General features: G+C 49.1%; 1 protein-coding gene across 1 annotated transcript in view; it reads right to left on the reverse strand.

The window, feature by feature from the left end:
- The window catches only part of DYNC1H1 (dynein cytoplasmic 1 heavy chain 1), a 1,397,843-nt gene that overhangs the window by 1,078,312 nt on the left and 303,898 nt on the right, over positions 1-15,633 (reverse strand). Inside the window, exons 28-29 of the mRNA XM_085626346.1 lie at positions 14,226-14,326; positions 13,480-13,639 (exon numbers count right to left, since the gene is read on the reverse strand). Of these exons, the coding sequence (XP_085482472.1) occupies positions 13,480-13,639; positions 14,226-14,326 (261 nt within the window). The remainder of the gene's footprint in view (positions 1-13,479; positions 13,640-14,225; positions 14,327-15,633) is intronic.

Here is a 15,633-nt window from a genome sequence, read left to right on the forward strand (position 1 = left end):
CCTTGAACACCAAGTGAAAGGACACCACACAAGTTGTTATGAAAATAAAGGATATTTATTTATAACAAGACTACCCTGGCTCTTTATGAGTCAGGGAGCTAAGCACACTACAAAACTCTTATGAAAATACTTCTGGTTGCACAATTTACACAAATGCCCGAAGGGCACGGAACCATTTACACTGCAAGTGGAATGGGAAAGGTTAGAAAGTTTAAAGTTACTGATTCCGGAGGAATCCGATCAGTGGGACTAAACGAAAAAGGAACTGGACACTTGTAGAGTGAACCTACGATGGAGCACAGAGATGCTCGAGTTACCTAGCCCAGAGGCTGCGGCTGCGTGGGGTTCAGCAAGATGTCGGGAGTCCTCGTTGTAGTCTCAGGAGCCTGAAAGAAGAAGTTGCTGGCAGGCGACCAGTGTTGATGTTCAGAGAGATCCAAGCCGGGATCGGTGATGAAGAAAACCTGAAAGCAGAGGGGACTCAGTTCTCAACCGCTAGCCAGCGATCGTGTGGGTACCAGGAAGGTACCGGCTGAAGTCACCTCGACCAGGTGAGTGGATGACGTCGGACTCGGCTGTTCCTCGGACCAGGAGGCGCGGTGGCAACCAGGATGGAGGGCGAGCTGTCCCACGAAGGTGTCTGCTGTCGATGATGCTGGGCCCAGGAATGGGGCAGCAGGTCTTGGCAGTGGCCAACCCACGCGGTGGAGTCAAGATGGCGTCGGGAGTGGACCAGGAGGGTCCGAGGTACTCCTCTGTTGAAGGGGAGCAAGAGCCAGTCTGGAGCAACCAGACCAGTGATGAGTCTGTCGTGGTGCGCCGTGAAGAGGGCCACAAGCCGGTCGGCGAGTGGCCGGACAACGCGGTGAGCAACAAGGAGCAGAAGGGCCCCCACGCAGATCTCGTGGATGCTGGGGAGGCAGACTTCGGTGCTGGAGCTGCTCAGGGTTAGGGCTTCTCAAACCCTAGGTGCACTCACTCGAGGGTCCCTCGGTGGGCGTGCTAGATAAGCGGCGTGCAGGTTCTGAAGGTGGCCGGTCCCGCAGGTCTCGTCACACCTATGAATCTCAGCTGGGCTGACGATGTAGGTAGAGGTCAGAGATGGCAGGGAACCCGGGTCTCGTCGAGCTGGGCAGTCTTGATCCGTGGGAGAGACGTACAGCAAACCGCAAGCGCTTAGGTGGTGCCTGCTGGTGCAGGGTGGCTACTCCTTAGCCACAAGGGAGAGTCTTCAGAAATAGTCAAGAGTTCCTTTCGTGGAAAGTAGTTCAAGGTTCAGAATTATCCAATTTGGGAAGGGGACCCGCTCCCACCTTTATTCTAGGAAAAAGGGGCTGGCCCGTGACTAGGTCCTACCTATGGGTGGGACCAGGAGGGGGGTGGTTACACCCCTATCCTTTGTCCGGCTTCGCCCCAGCTCAGGGGCTGGTGTGCCCCCGAAACTGGTTTGAGCCGAGCTATGCACAGTGAGCACCGGGGTGCCACTTGCAATCACCTTCCTTTCAGCCCTGCCTACCTGGGATACACAAACCCTGTCTGGGATGGTGCCAACACCGCCCTCGACAGGAAACCCTTTGTCCAAGCTCCCCTCGCTGGAAGGTCTCCCAGCAGCAGGAGGTCAGACTTGTGTCTGGTGGCAGCATCCATTTTGTGATGCTGAGGCTTGAGTCAACTTTAACCGGGGTTCAAGGTTACTTCCATGTCGTGTCCCTCTAGAAGGGTGGAATGCTAACCCCGTCGCCAGAACTGGCGAGGGGTTCGTATTCAAATTTGTATGACACCTTACTCGACATGTTTGGGTGATGCGATGCCAAAGTTAGCAAATAACCGCGAGGATTATAATGCACTTTAAGGTAGTCGGCCCGCGTCACCATGGAACGGCTATTAGGATTTGGTTCCGCAAGTCGTCGACGGGCCCAGCTCGCGCCAGAGCACCATCTCACATGATTCCCAGCACTCTGCCTTCAGGATTGATAAGGCCTGCCATAGGAGTGACTGACAGGAATCCATGCGTCCATTTTAGGGTTAGGTATAGGAATACTACACCTACAGCAACGGGTGATTACACCACCTTGCCCCAGCTGTCGTGCAGCCAGTTGTGTCAGATTTGGGCGGCCATCCAGGGGTGGCATAATACATGCTGCGGCCCCTGGTAGGCCCTGGGTACACCGATGCCCTGGATACCTGTGGTATGCTGATACAGGGACTGATAAGGCAGCCCAGTTCCAATTAGTGGATGCACCTAATGTACATGTGTGTTAATTTCGAGAGAGAACAGCTAGGCTGTGGGTCTGATTGGCAGGCCCACAGCCGGGTAAAGTCGTAAACCAATGAAGCAAAAGCAAAAAATCTGGGTGATCATAGGATTGCAGACCCTACTCTCCTACACATGTGCTTAGACATCTTGCAGCGGTGCGTCACCGCCGACGGAGACCCTCCAGGTGTTAAGTACCTCGATGCTGGTCGTCGTTGCTTCAACGCAGATGGATGTCTTGTAGGCAAAGTGTGCCTCGTAGCTGAAGGCACTTTCGACGATCTTGACACCAATGGGGAACAGATCAGTATTTTCCTAGCTCTAGATGTGAATATTGTCCGCCGCTTTTGTCGCCTTTCTGGAGATCTGCCTCTGGAGACGGTCTTGGAGAGAGAGGAAGTCCTCTTGGAGGAAGATGGGTAAAGTCCTCCTGATGATCCAGTTCTTCCTCTCTCCTGTAAGCCATGGAGACCGATTTTCTCCCCATTCTTTTTGAGAGTTGATGGCACACCTCAGGCAGATGTGCGTCAGGTAGAAATACAATGTAGACTGAATGAGGGTCAGTATGTGCCTTTTTTGCCACAAGCAGGACACTTGACAAAAAGGGAAGACATTTTTGACAGAAAAAAAACATTTCCTGTCATTACTCTTCACTCTAAATGGCGAGACGTCCAGTTAAACGAAGAAAATTCTCTTTTGAAGAAAATGTTTTGAAAAAACAAAAAAACAAAGAGCCCAGTGCTCCAGGATCCTCATTAAAGGAACTGGAAAAAAGAACTGACCTTTGGGGCATGATGGGATACAGGAGGTTCTGGAGGTCTTAAAAGCATGGTGACAGTATTTAATTGTTATGCTTTAAATGTGGCCTATTAGCTAACAATGCCTTTGCACTCCCTTGCACGTTTTTCATTCCATAAAGACTGTTTGCACCTTATGCTCTCTTTTTCTGGTGTACAGAAAATGCTAGAGTCTGGCGAAAGGTTAATTAAATAAAAACCCAAAGCAAATGAGATTTTTAGCCTTGAATATACACTACATACAAATAAATATACACAAATAATAAATAAAAAAATATATATACACACACACACACATATATATATATATATATATATATATATATGCAACCAGCAGTCCGTGACTGCACAGGGACTCGTGATCACTGCATCAACGCGTCACGACCCGGTTTGTTACCTGGATTTGGGGTTGAGGCGTTGGGGACTTGAGGCGATCTTGGACACTTGTATTATGGGACACACTCAGCAGCCATAAAGCCCTCTCCCCCCTTTGCCAGGCACAACAGCGCTCACAGTGGCACAACGTGGTTCCGCTTTTTACACTCACCGGAAAGATGTATGCTGGGATATGCAGTCACTATCAGAGGGCTGCAGCTGCATTCAATAATGGGCGGAACCAGCTACACTCCAGCCAATGGGAGGGCCTTTGAAGATTCAAAGGAGGGAGCGAGTGTTACCCAGTGTGAAAGGCATCTGAGGAAGGCACACGCCGAAATGCATTATGCCTTGCAACAGTGAATAAAGGGTCGCTGAAAAATTCCCCGCTGTGTCCTCTGATCTCTTTCTGAAGTGATCTCTTGTGTGTGTGTGTACACACACACACACACACACACACACACACACACACACACACACACACACACACACACACTTCTAGCAAAGTACATACCTATATTTACGTTTTATAAAGTGTATAAAACATAAATGTACGCAATACTTTACTAAACAGACACACATATGGAATATGCTACTTACCAGTATGCATCTGTTCTTGGCATGTAGAGCTGCAGATCTACACACTTGTGCATAGATCGCCATCTGCTGTTGGGCCCGGATGTTTGCAGTTGTTTTTCCTCTTGGAAAGTCTTTGGAAGTCACGAGGTCGGTGACTCCTCCTTTGGATGGTATTGCGCATGGGCTTCGGCTCCATCCACAGATTGTTTTTCGCCAGCAGGGAAATGATGGAGCGTAGTAATAAACAGTGAAGATGCCCATGTGTGTTGTATCTAAATAAGATAAACTGGAACAGATAAAGGAGGCGGGTTGGCGTGTGTAGATCTGCAGCTCTACATGCCAAGAACAGATGCATACTGGTAAGTAGCATATTCCGTTCGAGGCATATGAGCTGCAGATTACACACTTGTGCATAGATTATATAGCAGTACCCACCCTTAGTGGCGACCATCCGTATCTGTTGCAGTGGTTTGAAATAATGTTTTGAGTACAGCCTGGCCCACACTAGCCTGTTGCTTAGTTTGCACATCTACACAACAGGGTTTAGTGAAAGTGTGCGGTGTTGACCATGTAGCTGCTTTGCAAATATTCTCTAATGGGATGTTTCCTAGAAAAGCCATTGAAGCCCCTATTTTACGTGTAGAATGGGCTTTAGGGGGAACGGATAGCGTTAGTTTTGCTTTGTGGTAGCAAATCTGAATGCATTTGACAATCCACCTAGCTATCCCCGACTTGGAGAAGGGGTTGCCCTTGTGTGGTGGAGAGAAAGAGACAAACAGTTGTTTGGTCTTACGGAAAGGTTGTGTTCTCTCGATGTAGTAGAGTAAGGCTCGTTTGACATCTAGTGTGTGGAGAGCTCTTTCTGCAACAGTTTGTGGTTGCGAGAAGAATACTGGTAGTTCTACAGATAGGTTTAGGTGAAAAGGAGAAATGACTATAGGGAGGAATTTGGGGTTGGTACGGAGAACAACTTTGTTATGGTGCATGTGTAGAAAAGGTTCTTGAATGGTAAATGCTTGTATCTCACTGACCCTTCTGAGGGAAGTGATGGCTACGAGAAAAGCGGTTTTCCAGGGTAAAAATTGGAGTTCACATTTGTGCAATGGTTCGAAGGGAGGCCCCATTAGTCTGGTGAGAACGATATTTAGGTTCCACACAGGTGAGGGTGGCACTCTGGGGGGAATTATTCTTTTAAGGCCTTCCATGAAGGCTTTAATGGTAGGTACTCTAAAGAGTGATAGATGTTGCCTGTTTTGTAGGTAAGCTGCTATAGCTGCGAGGTGCAGGCGAATGGACGTATAGGCTAGATTACACCTTTATAGGTGGAGTAAGTAGCCTATGATGTGTTGAATGGAGACGTCTAGGGGATTGATGGTGTTGTTGTGACAATAGACAACACAACGTTTCCACTTGGCGGCGTAGCACGCTCTAGTGGTGGGTCGCCTAGCTTCCTTGATGACGTTCATACAGTCAGGGGGAAGATTTAGATAACCGAATTCTAGGACTTCAGGAGCCAGATGGCAAGGTTGAGCTGAGCTGGGTCCGGGTGTCTGATCTCTCCATGGTTCTGGGTTAAGAGGTGTGGAGAGAGGAGTAATTTTTGGTGCGGTACTACAGATAGTTCCAGCAGTGTGGTGTACTACGGTTGTCTGGCCCAAGTTGGAGCAACTAGGATTAGTGTGAGGGAGTGTTGCTGTAGTTTGCGCACCACTAGTGGAATGAATGGGAGAGGCGGAAAAGCGTACGCAAATCTGCCTTACCAGTTCATCCATATCGCATTTCCTTTGGACAATGGGTGTGGATATCTGGCGGCGAAGCTTGGGCATTTGGTGTTTTCGTGGGTGGTGAAGAGGTCTATCTGTGGATGCCCCCACATCTGAAAGTATGAGTGTAGAACTTGTGGGTGGAGTTCCCACTTGTGGATTTGTTGTGTTTGTCTGCTGAGCAGATCTGCCATAGTGTTTTGGACTCCTGGGACATGCTGAGCTAGGAGAAAGATTTTCTGGGGTATGGCCCATCTCCATATGCTCTGTGCAAGCTGAGAGAGCTGTGGAGAGTGTGTGCCGCCTTGTTTTTGAATATAGTACATGGCTGTCATGTCTGTGCGGATTAGGACTGCCTTGCCTGAAATCTGTGTTTGAAAAGATTTTAGGGCTAAGAAGATCGCTAGTAACTCCAGATGGTTGATGTGGAGTAACTTTTGTTGAGGTGTCCATGTGCCCTGCTTTGCTGAGATGTAATAGATGAGCTCCCCAGCCGGAGAGCGATGCGTCTGTGGTTAGTACTATCTGGGGAACCGGGTCCAGGAACGGTCCACCTGTGGAAAGGTTTGTGGTGGTCCACCACTGCAGAGAGCGATGGGTGTGACCGTCTACCAACAACAGATCTGTTAATTGACCCTGGGCCTGGTTCCATTGGCGCGCTAAGCACTCTTGGAGAGGACGCATCTGGAGTCTTGCAAGAGGCCATCAACCCTATTAGTTGCATAAACACTCGAGCTGGAAGGGAGTGTTGTGCCATGAATTTTGCGCGTAGAGCCTGAATGCTTGTAATCCTGGCAGGATTGGGGTAGGCTAGCGCTTTTGAGGTGTCTATGGTGGCACCGAGGTATTGTTTTATGTGGGATGGTTGTAGATGGGACTTTGCGTGGTTTACTGTGAAGTCCAGTTGGTGAAGTAGCTGGATAGTGGCATGCGTGTGTTGTACACACTGGTTGTATGAACTGGCTTTTATTAGCCAGTCGTCTAGGTATGGGAAGACATGGATGTGTTTTCTCCGGAGGTGTGCTGCCACTACTGCTAGGCACTTGGTGAATACACGTGGTGCTGTTGTGACTCAGAACGTGAGTACTTTGAATTGGTAGTGCTGGCCGTCCACTACGAATCTGAGGAACTTCCTGTGAGCGTTGTGCACTGGAATGTGGAAATAAGCGTCTTTTAGGTCTAAAGTGGTCAGGAAGTCGTTTTGGGAAAGCAGTGGAAGTACCTGCTGAAGCGTTACCATGTGAAAATGGTCCGAGTGTATGTATTTGTTTAGGGGCCTGCGGTCTACGATGGGCCGCAGAGTCTCGTCCCTTTTTGGTATGAGAAAATATAGGGAGTAGACCCCCATATTTCGTTGGTTGGTAGGAACGTGTTCTATCGCCCTTTTCTGTAGGAGGGAGATTACCTCCTGCTTTAGTAGTGTTAGATGTTCTTGTGACATTGGGCATTGTCTGGGTGGAATGTTTGGGGGGGTAGATATTAATTCTAGGCAGTAGCCTGACCGAATTATTTGTGTTACCCATTTGTCTGAGGTGATGGTGGCCCAGACAGGGAGGAAATTCTGGAGTCTGCCCCCGACCGGAGTGGGATGGTCTGGGGGGAGTGGAGGGAAGTCATTGGGTAGGTGCGGTGGCAGAGCTGGCGGTGTTTGTTTTGCCTCTGCCTTTGTTATTGTTGCCCCTGTAGCCGCCTCTTTGGTAGCCCCTTGTAAAGGTGGACTGGGTAGGGGCCTTATATGAAGTGGAAGCGGTGTCGGAGGAGTAGCCTCTGGATGTGCTCCGAAAGGAAGAGCGGCGAAAGGAGCGCCTGGGAGGGTGCGATTGTAAAGCTCCCATGGATTTTGCTGTGTCCGTGTCTTTTTTCATCTTTTCTAGGGCCTCATCCACTTTTGGGCCAAACAGATGTTCCTGGTCAAAGGGATGGTTGAGGATGGAGGCCTGTACCTCCGGTTTAAAACCTGAGATCCTTAGCCAGGCATGGCGACGGAGGAGGACACTAGTATTGATGGCCCTGGAGGCTGTGTCTGCTGCATCTAGGGCACAACGTATGGAGGTATTAGTAATGGTTTTGCCCTCCTGAATTAGCTCGTTGGCCCTAGGTTTGTATTTATCAGGGAGATGTTGCATTAGGGCTTCTAATTCGTCATAATGGGCCCTGTCATACCTGGCTAGTAGCGCTTGTGTATTAGCGATACGCCATATGTTGGCAGCTTGGGATGCAGTACGCTTGCCTGATGCGTCCCAAGAGTTTAGACTCTGTCAGGTGGTGGTGTTTCGCCTGACGCTTGAGAGTTGGCCCTTTTACGTGCTGTGGACACTACCAGAGAATCTAGTGGCGCTGGCCCTCTGATGTAGGAGGGATCTGTAGGGGCGGATTTTTATTTCTTTTCAATGCGCGGGTTAATGACCCTGGCTCTGACTGGATCTTTAAAGACCTCTGGCGCATGTTTTAGAACTCCCTTGAGCATAGGCAATATGGAGGTAGTCCTATGTGTGGTGTCAAACGTATCGAGGAAGAAATCCTCCTCCACGGGGTCGGTATGGAGATCTACCCCGTGATAGTGTGCCGCCCTTTGTAGTAGATGGTTGAACCCCAGTGAGTCTTCTGGTGGGGAAGGTCTGGAAGGGTAGAGATCATCCTGTGAGACGTTAGGGATGTCAGGGATATTATGATCGTCCCATGGGTCTGTGAGCCTGTAGGTAAATCTTGGGGCACGTCTCCTATGTCATCATATGGATCCCCCTGATCATCATCATCATCCGGAGAGAGTGTTGGGGAATGATGAAGTCGCACCTGATTCCTAGAGGGAATCAGGTGCGACTTCGGCACACTGATTGAGAACCCCAGCAGATGCAGGAGGTCGGCAGTAGTCTGGAGGTGGGAGACAACTGCCTGGGGCGAACCCGCCTTCAACAGACATTCGTCGAGGTAGAAGACTGACACCCCTGACCGGCGCAAAGGAGCTGCGACCACCGCCATCACTTTCGTGAACACCAAAGGGGCGCTGGTAAGCCTGAAGGAGAGCACAGCAAACTGAAAATGCTCCTGGCCTACCGTGAACCGCAGGTAACGCCGGTGGGCCGGCAGGACGGGTATGTGACAATAAGCGTCCTGCAAGTCCAATGCTACCATCCAGTCTCCAGGGCAGACAGGACCTGAGCTAGAGTGAGCATCTTGAACTTCTCCGGAAGAAGCGATTTACATTCCGGAGGTCCGAGATGGGGAGCAGGCCCCCCTTGTCCTTCTTGGGGACCAGGAAGTAGTGGGAATAGCAACCCCCCCCTCCCCCCCGCTTCCTGATCGGAAAGTACTTGATGGCCCCCTTGGCCAGGAGGGCCGTGACTTCCTGACGGAGAAGAGCCAAATGATCCCCTGACATGCGGTGGTACCGAGGTGGCATGGCTGGAGGGGAGGACAGAAAGGGGAGCGAGCAACCTTGGCAGATTATCTGCAGCATCCACTTGTCCGACGTAATCTTGCGCCAGTGGTGGAAGTGGAGGTGACCCCTGCCACCCTCTGGCGTGGGGTGCCCCCAGAAGCTCGGATTAGGAAGGTTTCGAGGCGGAAGCAGCAAGGGTGGAAGTGGACTGATCCGCACGCTGGTTACCAGACCCGCCCCTGTAGAACCCACGCCCGCGGCCTCGCTGAGGCTGGTTCTGCACAGGCTTGCTGGAAGAGCACGCCTGGGTACCCCTGCGCTGGCCACGAAAGGAACGGAACCCCGTCGTGGCAGGAGTTTGAGGAAAGACCCAAAGACTTGGCCGTGGCACGAGAGTCTTTAAAGCGCTCCATGGCATTGTCAGCCTTTTCACCAAAGAGGCAGGAGCCATTGAAGGGCATGTCCATGAATGAGCTCTGGACATTGGATGAGAAGCCAGTGGAACACAACCAGGCGTGGCGCCGCAACGTCACCGTCGTGGAAATCGCCCAGTCCAACGAATCAGCGGTGTCCAAACCACACCTGATGGCACACTTCACCGTATCCTTGCCCTCCGCAATTGCATGGACAGCCTGGACCTCCTCAGAGCACTGAGGTAGAACCTCCGCCACCGAATCCCACACTGCGTGGGAGTAACAGCCCAATAAGCAGGCGGTATTAACCAATCTCTACCCCAAACTGGCTGAGGAAAACAACCTCTTGCCATATTGGTCCAGCCTCTTAGAGTCCTTGTTCGGCGGAGCCGAGGGAAGGCACTCTGCGATGTCGAGGCCTGAATGACCAGGCTCTCAGGCGTGGGGTGAGAGGTCAAGAAGACAGAATCACCAGGCGCCGGGCTATTACACCTAGCGACGTTCTTATCCACCGGCGCCCCCGAGGCCGGCCGCAACCAAGTACCCAAGAGGACTTCGGTAAGGGCCTCACTGAAAGGGAGCAGCGGCTCCAACGACGTAGACGTCGTCTGGAGCACCTCTGTAAGGAGGTTGGTCTTAAGGGCCACCGTAGGGAGGTCGAGGTGGAGTGTCTCCGCGGCTCGACGCAGCACCATAGTGTAGGAAACTCCCTCTTCCATAGTAGGCGGAGGCTAGGCAAACCCCGGGTCAGAAGACACATCAAGTTCACCCGCGTCTCAAAGGTCATCCACCCAATGCTGCTCGGAGTCGCACTGCCACGCAAGGGGGCCCTCGGATCCGTCCCAGTCCTCATCCGGATCCGGGGTAGAAGGAGCTGGTCGCTGCGGCAGGACCGGAGCCGGAGAGGGGGCCAGCTGCGTCGTGAGCGCCGCCGGCCGGGGCCGAACCGGAGCCCCATCCCAATGAGGATCCCAGGCCGGAACGAAATGATCAGAGAACCGAGGCAGGGGCAGGATAAACGGCACCCAGTGCGGCGCCTGTGACGGGGCGGTGCTGGGGCCGGAGCCAAGGGCAGCACCGGGTTCAGCAGCGTTGCACCTTGTGGCACCGGGGGCGGAGCCGCGGGCGCTGGATCCAGTGGCTCCGGGGCTGGCGACTGAGGCGGTGCTGCCGGGTCAACAGGATCGGGGTCGGGCCGCGGGGCCTGCAAGCGCACCGGCGGGACCAGAGGCCTAAACAGGCGGTCCAAGGCAGCAAGAAACTTGTGCTGCTGTTCGGGAGTCGACGACGGACCTGGGTAGAGCGGAGCCCCTGTCCCCCACGTCCGCCTCTGGGGAGCGACGGGGGGACGTCAGAGAGCGAATATGCTTCTTCGACTTCTTCTTATGACGTCGCTTACCGGAATCTGAAGGTGAAGACTTAGAGTCGGAGGAGCGACGGCTGCGGTCCCGCGAACGGCCCCTAGACCCGGAGAGGCGGCAAGAGGAGTGCTGGACCTCCAGCAACTTCCGGCGCCGCTCCCGCAATGCCTTTGGGGCCATGGCAGGGCAGTCCCGACAATCCCGGGAGTCGTGGTCGGTCTCCAGGCAGTAGAGGCAGACATCATGGGGGTCCGCCACAGACATATTATGGTGGCATGACCCGCAAGACTTAAAGCCAGGCATCCCTACGTGCACCAGGAGACAAGAGGATAAGACAAAACGTCTCAAAAAGTGGTCAAAAATTGACTCAGGTACGTGCTCAATCAGGATCTGCGCTTTCAGCGCGGAAAAAGAAAGAACGGATATCAGCGCGCATGAGTGGCACCTAAGTAGCCCCCGTGACGTCGTCCCAGGCGTGCACGACGCCAGTGACGGGCGCAGAGCTGCACGGCGCCACCTACTGCGCGCAGGGGTACTGACGCCTGGGGAATATTCTAAGGTAAGGAATCTATCACTAATGTGTCTCTTTCAGATATATATATACACACACACACATTATATATATACACACACATATATATACACACACACACACACACAATATATATTAGATATGTGCCCCCAGTTCCCCGCACATAGGCGGGAATATTCAGTGCTTATGACTATTGATGAGGTGATTAGGATTATCCCCTGGGAGAGAACCTAAGTTGCCTTACAGAGGACTGCCAGTTAAGAGGCAATTTCTTTTGAAGGAGGAACAAAAGGCCACAGAAGCCATAACAACTGGCAAAACATTGCCACCAACAAGGGGGACCAACACAGGATTGGCATCAAAGAGAAGAGTGGGATCAACAGACACTGATTCAAGTAGATGCAAAGTCCAAGGTCTCACAGGTTCTATGGGACACAAAAGAGCATCAGATGAGAAAGGTAAAATAACTAGAAAAGCCAGAGTGAAAGCCACCACTTGGGCAAAGTCAAAGTCAGGGGACCGGATATGCTTTAAGTGGATTAAGCTACTCTGGATGGGAGCCAATCAGGAACATGGCTCTGGTTCCCATATCTTCAGAAAGGGGCATAAACTCCAAGGAGGACATTGAGGCCTGTGTTTTCGTGTTGCTTGCGGGTGGAATTCTCTTTTGAGGGAGTCCACTCCAAAGACTTGCATGGTGGGGGCAAATACAGCGAGATCTACAGAGAGAACTGGAATGGTGACTACTACTGTGCTCATCAGGGGTGTGGCCAGTAAGAGCTTTGCTTCCTTTTCCTTGATGGCCTTGGTGTGCCTGAGAGCCTAGTTGCCATAGGCCTTTAAGTCGTGTTTAGACCACAAGCATTAAGGATCAGCGCTGTGGGTGTCTGAAATTGCCATCTGCTTGCGAGTGGCACCTCTTAAATACTGGCACTTGTGAAGGAGACATCTTAATTGTGGAGCTCAGGGATTATGTGGGTAAAGCTAACAGGAAACTTTTTTGGATAAGCAGTAGGGTGTGAAATAAAGAAACGGGTATCACAGCCCTAGCTAATGCCATATATGGCTCTATGATCTACTCTGGGAGGTAGAGGTGTAGTGTGTGAGGCTTGGCACCACCTGTTGGCCCGGAGAGCCATTTAGACTTTTCTGGATCTAGCATGGTATCTGGAGGAGATGCAATTTCAGGTAGAATCTATCAACGGTTATTGCAGGATGTTAATGAGACATTTGATAAAGTAACAACAGTTTCAAAGCAATGTAAAGAGCTTTCCTGAACCCAATCTTTTCTGACAGGGATACTATTTAGTCCAAGTATCAGCACTAAAATGTAGTATAAAATTTCAAGTTAGCTGTGGAATGAAAAAATATCAGTGCACAACCAATGACACATTTGACCAAGCTCTTACTTACTTCACTGTATTCCAATGACAATATTGAATACGTATAGTTTGAAATCATTCCTAGTAAGTGCACTGGAGGAAAAGTATGGAAAATAACATCCACACAGAAGATTCCACAATAAACATACAATTACCAAGCTTATTGTAGTAATGCACCATAACCTTTCATGGGAAAACCAAAGGAAACTAAAAAACAATAATGAACGGAAAATATTCAGAAAGCAATGTAAGCCTCTGGTAGGCAAACATAAAGGCTTTGTTCGCAAAACAAGGTTGCCCAAGAACAAACTAACAGTAAATGGCAAATCTGCAGTCAAATCTTTAGCCAGGTCCACAGACGATGACTGAAGTTGCAGCAGAGGGACACAGACTTGACACAAAGCAATACAGTTCTTAGACACGAGTCTCTTCTGATTACTGTTCACTGGTCAGCTACAGTACATTTTGTTCTCTAGTGATGTAATACTGAGATCTACCCCTATATATGCTACCAAGAAAGGCAAATCAAACTAACAGTACAGACTACACATTTCTCTATTCCCAGTAACTTATAAGCTAAACAACATATGTCAATTTTATTTTAATACAAGTGACTAAACACCCATTTAGAAAAAACAACATACTTTTATCTCTGTTGGGAACACAGTGCTCTCGCAAGGCCTCCTGAATACATTGAATCTGCTGAGAAACAGCGGACAGCATACGTTCCTCAAGTCTGTTGAACTCATCAAAACAGCCCCAGGCACCAACTTGACAGAGACCGACGAAAATTCGACCCATTGCCTAAAAGGTAAGAAACATTTATGTAAACAGATGAACTATAAATAAAAAAAACACAAAACTAATGCAGAGGTTTATTTTGCAATCTAAGATAAGGCAGTGTTATAGACAAGGCTGCCTACTAACAGACTTTAAACTTACATGTTATGCAGCAACAATACCTCTACATTTTTCTTTTTATTTAAAACCACCACCATTTGAAAATCCAAGAGTTATTGAATACCTTGACGTTTTATATGGCTTGAAATATCTATTGTGCGTCACTCAACTATGTATAGGAAAAAAGCAGGATGAACAAGTTGGGAAAATTTGGAGTGATTGGGTTTTCTCCGATAATGCTTTCCCTACTACATCGTTATACACACATCCAGTCCTAATATATGCAAAATGTTGTGAACACGCATAGGCGATGTTCTCTGGCCATGCAGATGCTTCAACTGCGGTCCTGTAAAAAAAACCTCTAATGACAGCTTTCATATGGACATGCTTAGGGTCTTGCCTACTATGGCAACCTTTATTTCAGAGCATTTGGATAAGGACAGTGAAGGGGACTTTGCAAATAATTCTGAATTATTCAAAAATTACGTACCTGGAAGTCAAACGTTTCGTCACAGTTGAAAACCAAAACAAACCGTCCAAGCTGGTGTCCAAGAGCCTTCACAGATTCTGTTTTGCCAGTTCCAGCAGGGCCTATTTATAAAGACAATACAAGATCAGCTTGCTGTCTTGTCACTTTCAAAAACATTTCAACACTGACATTTCATGTATTATTAATGTATGGTAACAAATGCAATTATAAGTCCAAAATAAACAAAGTACTCCTTGAGACTTTTCTTCTTTAATAGCAGACACACCAAGTAACCCCACAAGGGTAAGCCCCAAGCAGATATTTAAGAAAGTGCCATGTGGCACAGGTCCAACAGTTTCCAAGGGTTACTTCAGAGAATAGGTTGGTAATCTGCCGGTTTCTATGCTTTAATTTCCTTTCCAGAATTTGTCACATATTCCATATTTCTGCCTTTTAAAAGAAGATTTTCATGTGTGTTTGCACAGATTACACACTACAAAAAAGCAGAGAGCATCACTGCCATCAGATCATAGGACACCATGGGGCCTTTCAGCAATCTTTCTGCAATCGACCCAGTAAAGAGATGCAACATATAGTAAGACAATATTTGTGTGAAAATGTGAATAGGAAATTAGAAAGTTGAGTGGCATTTCCTAAATACTGGCACTTGTGGAGTAGACATTACCTTAACAGTGGAGCTGAGGGATCATCTGGGGAAATGCAAAAGAGAAAACGATAACACTAGGTGACACCATATATGTCTCTTTGATCAACCCTGCGAGGTAGCGGAGTAGTGTCTGACGTGTTGCACCACTGTTGGTCTAGTTGAACGAGTTACTTACCTTCGGTATCACCTTTTATGGTAGGGACTATCTAGCCATAGATTCTTTACCTTAGAATATTCCCTAATGTGAGAAAGTGGATCTGTATATACGGTTCCCAAATAGGTACAGTGTGTACAGAGTCCACAGTCCCCAGAGGTTTGGCAGAGGTTAAAGTTGGATATAACCTTACTCTCTAAAGTGGTAGCTTGGTCGAGCCGTAAGGCAGTATCAGAGGACAGTGTGAAGCATTTGTTGTACACACTCAGTCAGCAAATGGTCTCACACACTCAAGAACTGAACTCTAGGCCAATGGATTATATACAAAATATAGGGTTGTTTTGTTTTAGAACCAATAGGTATTAAAATATACTTTCTCAGAATGAGATGCTTTAGTTCTATACTTTTGCAATATGCAATGGACTTTTGTAGGTAATAGTTACAGGTTGATAAAATAGGCAACACAATAGTACATTGAGCTCAATGGGAGTTTTAACTTATTTGCAGTAGATTACTTTCAGGATTACTTTTCTAACTCCAGGACTGGATCCTAGATTCAGTCCTGGGACAGTTCTTGGAAACAAGTGAGTAAAGTCGACTTAGTTACT

The sequence above is a fragment of the Triturus cristatus genome, chromosome 9 (assembly GCF_964204655.1).
Source record: "Triturus cristatus chromosome 9, aTriCri1.1, whole genome shotgun sequence".
NCBI classification, from domain to species: domain Eukaryota; kingdom Metazoa; phylum Chordata; class Amphibia; order Caudata; family Salamandridae; genus Triturus; species Triturus cristatus.